The 8,386-nt window shown below is 52.3% G+C and overlaps 1 protein-coding gene across 1 annotated transcript in view; it reads right to left on the minus strand.

Moving 5' to 3' along the window:
* LOC128276416 (toll-like receptor Tollo) overlaps window positions 1-8,151 on the minus strand; it is a 34,394-nt gene extending 26,243 nt beyond the window's left edge. The window contains exons 1-2 of the mRNA XM_053014883.1: window positions 7,405-8,151; window positions 6,554-6,564 (exon numbers count right to left, since the gene is read on the minus strand). Coding sequence (XP_052870843.1) covers window positions 6,554-6,564; window positions 7,405-8,151 — 758 coding nt within the window. The remainder of the gene's footprint in view (window positions 1-6,553; window positions 6,565-7,404) is intronic.
* Between the last annotated feature and the right edge of the window lie 235 nt (window positions 8,152-8,386).

Genomic DNA, 8,386 nt, shown 5'->3' on the forward strand with positions numbered 1-8,386 from the left:
ACCCTGGCCCTTTTCACGATGACGAAGTTTTTAATTTTCTCCCCAACGCGGAGGGAGGAGGCTTATAACAAACAGCCGGCGCGGCCCTGCGCGTCGACATGTGCTCCACTTACGACCCTGCGTCGGTAAACGCTTTTTTCGCTGAGTTTGCAGTGACCCCCTGTGACCCCCCCGCTTTGCCACCCTCGTTCGCCCAGAGACGGAGCGAACGAGGTGTGCAAAGCTAATCTCCGGTTGTTTTTCATTTTCATAAAATATGAAAAATTATTAACGTGTGACGTGTGTGTGTGTGCTAAGTGTGTAAACAGAGTGTGCGCGGGTTGGCCCTTACTTCCTCCAGGATGTCGAAGGACGACGAAAGGAGTCCTGATACCCTGTGAGTGGGGAGCGAACAACTCCAAACTTTCACAGCCCTTGTTGGACTCGGAGGCTCGACGAACAAGGAAGGTGCCAACAACAACACCCGTAAGCCGATGGCCCACATGCAACCTTTAACCCTGAGTGCCCCCGCGCCAGCAGAGCCCGGTGACCCAAAATCTCATTTGTGCAACGCGTCAGCAACGCGATGGAAAAATCGGTGGAAAATTCGTTAGCGAAAAACAATACGCGTGGGAAAAAGGAACACCGGAAAGCGGTGGTGGTGTTGGTGGCATTTTCCCAGTCAATTCCCGGCCATCTTGGGTGCAGCTTTTTGGGCTTCGGGCACCGAGGCGAACCGGGCGGGGAAAGGACTTTGATTGAGACGTTGAAGTCAAACATCCGTTCCACATTTTTGGTTTTCCATTTTTTGTTTTCCGTCGAGGCCTTTCGGAAAAGTTTTCCGGACGGCTCTCTGTGCCTTTGTCAGGTGCTTTTGTGTGTGTGTGGCAGCAAAATAATCAACTTTGTAAATACTGAACTCGACGTCCGGAGGTAAAGTTGTGTAACTGCAGGCCGGCCGGCCGGCCGGCTGGACTGTCGGACTGTGAACCGTTTTCAGAACCGGATGATGATTGGAACTTTGGTTGGTTTGACCCGACCCGGCATCAACCCGATGATGGGTTCGACCCAAGTTTGATAGCAAAATTGTTCGGAAACAAAACATTATTCGAGGAATAGACGTGTGCCGAGTATATTTGTGCGATTGTTCTATTCGATGTTATTTATTGGTGGTCCTTCAACCCTATGGTTATTAAATGTTTCTAGAATTTGTGTTTTATTTAAAGCGACCCCCCTTTGCTCTCCCGTTGTTTATGAAAATACAGAAGATTTAATGTGATGCAGTGAATGGTCAACCAAACAATATTACGAAATGGAACCACAAAATTTCCTCGTACATCTATGACCGGCGTTAAATAAAAGAAAAACACCCCTTTCAAGAGTCCTTTTTCCAACTACGCCATCACTATCACTGCGTAAAGGGTTCACCAAGACTGTCGATCCTTTACGGAGCGTTAGCGTTAGCAGTAACAACTCGTGTCGTGACGCCCGATGCGGCCCTAAGTGACACTTCGGTTGCGGTGCTCCACTTGCCGTAAATGAGGCCACATCCTTAATGCGGTATTTGTAATCTACTTCCTCCCGGGCCGGCCCGTCCCTTCTGCCCACGGCGCCAGCCGGAGGCCATCGCGCGTATCGATCGGCTCCCGGGGACACTTTGCAACTTTCTTTGCAACTCAAGCGCGCGCTCCGAGAGCTCCGGATTATCATCGGGCATTATTTCACCAAACTTCCGCCGTTATCCGTGGGCTCCTGGGGACTGGGCTGGGTGGGTGCCAAATCGTTTCCTCCTTCGGTGTCACTTCATTAGTTCCCTCCGGAGTCGGAGTTACTCGAGACGGGGAAGGCGGTGGCCGATTGATTCACTTCACGATGATAATGATATTAATGTTTTTGCCGACCAAACAGAGCCCTTCGGCCGTCGGTGGCACTTCCGCCCCGTCATCGATGGATGGCCACGGATGGAATTAATTCAAGCATCAAACCATAACAACAGTTCGGGGGATCCAAAATTAAATATCGGAGAAGTGGCCAGTGCGTAACCCCCGACCAACAGCTAGGGGAGCTCCGTAAAGTCCGCGTAGCCGTAATGATCCACCACGAGCCCACGGCCGACCATGACTTTTGTTTCCGCATGCCAGGGTCTGGCTTTTGTCAATTCATTTAATCGGATCGCCGTCGTAGTTGCAGATGTGGTTGTAAAGAGAAAGAAAGAGAATTACTACAAGCCAAAAAGGACGGCCACGAAGGATACCCATTCTGGGATGCCCACGTGTGGCGCAGCGGCAGCATAAACAGCCGCCCCGGTGGCGGCGGAGGAAGATTAATGTAATCAGATTATCGAGGCGGTGGTGGACAAGTGGACAGGCCACGTCAGGCGCCGATATGCTCCGTCGGTTGCCCGCGCGTGGCTTCCTCGGCAGTTGTCAACATAGGCGGCCAAAGTTGTGATTGAGACGCTACCGAATGCGCACCGAATTCGTATTCGTTGTCTAATTGATTCTGACAGACTGACAGACCGGCTGGCCAAAAAAGGGTTCCGCTTTGGACAAAGAAAATGAGTCATCAGTATGAGTTATTGGGACAATTGAACGGCGAGTGGCGAACAGCGTGGAAATTGCGCCTCACAAAGACGCCTTGCGCTCTGAAGAGGCTTCCATCCCCGTTTCTTTTATTGTCCATTGAGCTCGGTACTTGGAAGTGGGAAGCGATATCGCGACATAAAAGAGACTCTCCCCGAAACATGCGACTTCACTGAAATGCAACTTACATTTCCATTAATATCATCTTCCCGCACGATCGCTGTTTTACTCTGCGCATCATCATCATCATCATCATCGATACCCTCAATCACTACACGAAGAAGCTTCTAACGGTGGCCCGACCTTCGCGCTTGCAGTTCGCGCTAGTTCTGCGCCGCGAGCTCATTAAATCGGTCTACAACCACCGCAAATGAGAGCATAAATACCGTAAGTGCAGTCGTAAATTGCACTAGAAAGCAACGAGACGGGGTAGACAGAATAAAAAGATCCACTTATCACAAAACATTATCTTAACAACAACAGAACAACGGCACAGCGGCAGAAGGCAGCGAATGTCGAGCGGACGGTGAGAGAATCCCTGCCGCAGAAGCCGCAGCAAAACCCCGGCGAGCCCGAACCCGTTCAACAAATGTCGCCTACCGAAGCGGGATTAAGAAGGTGTAGCATTGCATAAGTGGCCACGGCAGTGGACGAAACAGCGGTGCCCTCCTTTCGGGTGCCTGCCACCGGAGTGGACTGGAATCCGTGCCGTGCCTTTGCCGGTCGATCGATTGAGATTTTATTCCACTTTTCGCACACAGCAGTGGGTTAAAGCATTGTTCAAAAATGTACATGAATCAGTGTTCAGTTATTATTATCGAATGGTTCGTTTCAATTAACGTGTGTTAAATTTTTTAAAGTGCCAACCCCATAACACATGGATCAATAAGACCGAAGGATGGCACTTAGATACTTTTATTTACTCTTCACGGCTGCAGTCAATCAAAAACTACAACGTGTAGACGATTTAGAAAGCTTTTGGGGCTTTTGAAACCATATAAAAAGGATTTTTAGAGTTGACCTAAGTTCCAGAGCCGTCGACAGCGTATAAAGGAGAACTTCTGCACTTATCGACCTACGTGTTACTGCTTCATAATCAAACCACATTCTCTGCTACAGAAGGACCTGCAAAGCGTGTTATTGCTCAACTCTCTTTCTCTCTGTCTGTCTGTCTATCTTCCCCTTGGGTCCCTTTGGCAGCATAAACCCACAATGGAGTCCCTGTCGGTCTCTCTCTCTCTCTCTTGAGCGGCATCATCGTCATCATCGAGCTGCCCCCGAGCCCCGAAGACCGAAAAGGCAGCACATAATAATGGCGCGCAAATAATAAGTGAAACCGATCGTGATTAGGTTCGACTGCACGACGTGGTGCTGAAAACAAGGTGGTCCACCATCTCCAACTCGATCGGAAGGTCGGAAAGGGCCCTCGGGGCTGGGGCGGCCAGGGGCTGGACCATAATCTGGGCCCATCGTGTTCGTGTTCCCTTCGTTTGTCGCCATCATTTTCTGCCCCCCGAAAGGCCGCCGCGCAGCGGATGAAGACACGAAAGCATGCGCGACCGTGCGGGGAACGGAGGCGCAGTGAAGAAGTGAAACCGCGGCGAAACTCTCACCGAAGGGTTCGCTCACCGAAAACGGAGCGGCCGAAAGCTGCGCCTACAGAAACCAAAAAATAATGTTGATGAAAATCGATCGATAATGATAATGCACACCGATCCGGGGCGCAAGATGCGCGGCGGCGGGTCATAATAATGCATCGCCCGACGATCCCCGGTCCTGCGCTGCGCTGTGTGAAGAAGATGCTTGCGCCCATCGAAAGGCTCCACTCCTCCCCCCCGGGAACCGGAAGATGTTCTCTGTTTGCGCAAGATTAAGATATAAGCGTGCAGCGGGCGTGCGCCGGCGCGCGTGAGGCCGCGATGCTGCGCAGGAAGCTTCCTCATACTCAGCCCCAAAATGGAGGATCCCGGCGTTTTCCCTCGGAGTGGCCGTGGTAAGGCAAAAAAAAACCCGTGCGAGCCCACGACTTCGGGGGCCTTGAGTAAACACACGAGTTCACGAACTGATCAATTTTGAGAACGGCCATAAATTGCACCACGGAAGATGGCCGCCGACCGTTCGGTCGTGTGGCCCCCCGAAGGATCGTGAAGGCGAAGGCGCTGGGACGCGGCTCCTCACTTTAGGCCCCGGAGGAGAGCCTGGAATTCATTTAAAATTCCGATCCGGCCGGCCAGAGCCGGAATCGCGCCGTCCTGCCTGCCTGGTGCATCGGATCGGAATATGATCGTTACGTGTGTCGTGCCCCGCACAGGGAGGTGTGTGTGTGTGTGTGTGCTCTGTTCTCCTCGATGATGATGGCGGACTTGGCCACGGAACCACGGCGGCGGATGTTCACCGACCCGTTTTACAGCCCGTGCGATCGTGAAGATTACGGAGCGTGGGTTCGATCATTCGCGGCCCGCTGGTGCTGGTGCAAAATTCAGAAGTGTGTTAAACGATATACGACGGTCAGCATTGCCTTTTTTTCTTCCTGCTACATGTTGTTCCGTCCCCCTCTTAAGTTGTTGCACGCCACATGAATATGAATAATTCGTCCGATGGGACACCGACCACTGCCTGCCGGTCGGTAGCTAACGAAGGTTCGATCTGATGGTTCGATAATGCGCAAACAAAGTGGGCCCTAATCAGAAGAATTCTCCGGACTCCGGAGATGAAGTTGTTCACCCGATGCGAAAGAGGATCGTTCGACCGTGTAAGAAATGCTAGTCTGATACAAATATTGATCCCCAAACCGTGCAAGATGTTAATTAAAGCGGTAAACAGCAGTAGTAAAAACAGCCGCTCGGCGTAATCAAACATTAGCTCCCTGATGTTCTTATGATTTCAATATCCGTCTCAAGTTCCCAGCACCCAAACTGGACTGGGGCTCTAATTTGCATGCATCAAAGCGAAATAACAGAGCAGAAAGGGCCACAAAATGTGGCGGTGTACGAGCACCGGTCGGATTCGTTTCGGCTGCAAAACAACCTGAAACAACATTGGCTCCCAAACTTTGGGCCGAAAACAACTTGGGTAGCCCCCAAAACCAACTACCAGGGTTGGCCCACCGTTACAAACCTTCCCGTGCAAAATTGCAACATTTTGCCACCGTGATCCAGGATCCGCTCCAGGGCCTGGACAGCCTGTGGACCTGCGGATCGGGCGTGCAGGGTGTGCATAATGCAATGCAAACACAGTGCTACACAGCGAGCACCGCATTATTTTGCCACCCCGTGATCGGCGTCCGAACGACCCCGAGCGCAGCCAGCATAAATATGCATAAAAGGGAAAAGTGCTTCCTGGCGCGGCCCGGCAAGAAAACCCGTTGACGGTGGTCCGCATCTGCTCCGGAGCGCGTTTGGTCGATTTCCCTGGCAAACCGGGGAGGCGAGACCCGGAGTCGGAGACCTTCGCATAGGCACGGACACCCTCGGAATGCCAACCGTTCCTTGCAGCTAGGAGAGCACCCTGGAGGAGAATGCTTTCTGCCTTCAACCAAGCATCGTGTGGATTATTATGCCGGGAGCCAAAAATCTGTGTCCTTAAAAGGTTTAAAAATCACTCCCAAGGCGGCATTCCAGAGCACTGCCAATTTGCTCTACCGGCATTCCGGCATTCCATTAATGCACGTTAAAGGTCACCGAGCGATGTTGTTTGGAGCGATGAATATGTTTGATCACATTCGCATAATCGTGTAACTTAATTGTGGCCTTTCTTCGTTGCAATTATGGTTACAACGAACAGAATCGTTGGTATGACGGTCTTGAAACTTTTCAAGTTTCGGGGCGAAAGATTTCAAAAATTGCCAGCATTTGTGAGGATGTGTTCCTATTATGATGGAAATTTGGAATCGAATGGGTAGCTGGCAAAATATAGGTACTTACTAAGTTTCTAATACAAACTAATTTTCAAAGGAATTCCAGACCTTGCTGAGCTGCTTGATAAAAGCTTACCCAAGGTTCAACTAAAACAAAACACAATTAAACTTCCATGTTGATTATATTTCCTCTAAAGCAACCTTCATGAAACATCACGCACGCTTAGGCTACCTAGATGTTTTCCATTCTGAGTGTACAGTGTCTAAGGAGGTGTGTGGCTACTTGTCGCCCATGGCAACCGTGTTCCGAGAACCAGGCGACTCACTTTAAAACTCTTATCACCTCGCAACCCCGCCACCGAAACCGTTCGTTCGCCGTTACACGTAGTTCTATGAAATTAACCCATGTTTAGCTTCAGTAGCACAAACCTCGTAAACCTCGTAAATTTATTTATTCAAACCCACTTCCTACAGACCACCACGGCGCGGACCACAGGCCGGCGTGTACGCCGTTGGGCCGTTAGCTCGTTCACACAGCTTCGGTACGAACGCCACGCCAGTTTGTATGACAAACATTTGCAATTATTTTCCCAAACACACGGACCGTCCACGAGGACTCACGTTTCGCACGGTTTATTTACGAAAAACATTTTAATAATGCTCCGCACAGCTCCCGGCCGTCGGTAGCCAAGCCGTTGGACAAACTCTCACGGGCAGTCCACGGCACGCCAGTGACGGTGCCGCAGGCCACGAAGAAGCCTGGCCAGGTGCATCCGGTGCAGTCGCGGTGGCCAGGATGCCCGGCGGGAACCCCGATTAGGCCGGTTAGCGATGAGCTTGCTTTTCATCGCCCCGACGGAGCCTGGCGGACATGCGAAACCTTTGCGGGCGTGCGACTTTGGACTGCCGGTTGGGCTTTGGGTAAACAAATTCTCGCTTCCGATGCCCGCGGGCCGGTTGTCGAGCCGGGTTTTTGGATCCACCGACCTGGTGGCTGGTCGTTGTCGGTGGAAGTTCCGTCGAGGTGAGATTGAGCGCCGTCGCTAAGTTGGTGGCTGCCTCGGAAGCGAACGCATCGGCCAGCGCTTGGCTGGCGCCTGCGAAAATGGGCCGCAAGCGATCCTGCAGGGCCGCCAGGGCCGACTGCAGGGGTTTCTTGCTCAGCAGCAGGTGTGCCATTTGAATCTCGGTGGCCATCAGCTCGGACAGCACATTGGGCCACGAATCGTTGGCGCTCCCGCCAACCATTTCCTCCTGCTCGTTGACCGGTGCCGGTGTAAGGACGCTCTCCGTAGCACTGGAAACTGTCGTTGGATTGATGGTGCTGCTCGTCGTCAAGTGCTTGCCACTCCGGCCGATCTGTAGCTCGGACTTCGAACGGTCACCTTCCGTCGTCACCAGCGCTGTCCAGCAACGTTCGCACCGTAGGCCGCACACTGATCCGTCGCTGTCGAATTGAAACGAACACTTCTCACAATGGCCACTACACTGGGGACGATCGGGCGGCACCGTCGTAAATAGCATTCCCGGTTCGCGATAGGTTTTTCGCGGCCGGTTCACTCCGGATCGTTCGGGACCGATTTGAAGGTACACATCAAACGGTTTCCGGTGACAACGGGGCGGAAGTTCATCTTCACCGCTCGCCCACCGGGAACTACTTTCCTCACTGGCGCACCGCAGTGCCGCAGCCGCACCACTGAAGATGCACCACCACAGGACTGTCAGCTTCAGCATGGCTCCGGCCAGACACTGCACCAAGGGGGGTCACCGAAGCGGCGCGGCTCGTGGTTAGTTTTATCGTTTTACCACCGCAAAAACCACAACCGTTTGTGTCCCGACCGGCCCAGCCGGCCCGTTACGTGATGTTTTACTTGCGCGAGCCAAATAAACTCCCAGACCCAGAGAGTCCAGTCGGCCGGCGCTGGGTTGAGTAACTCGAAGTGGTGTTGTGTTTTTTTTTTGCATCATT

This window comes from Anopheles cruzii, chromosome 2, assembly GCF_943734635.1.
Source record: "Anopheles cruzii chromosome 2, idAnoCruzAS_RS32_06, whole genome shotgun sequence".
Lineage (NCBI taxonomy): Eukaryota > Metazoa > Arthropoda > Insecta > Diptera > Culicidae > Anopheles > Anopheles cruzii.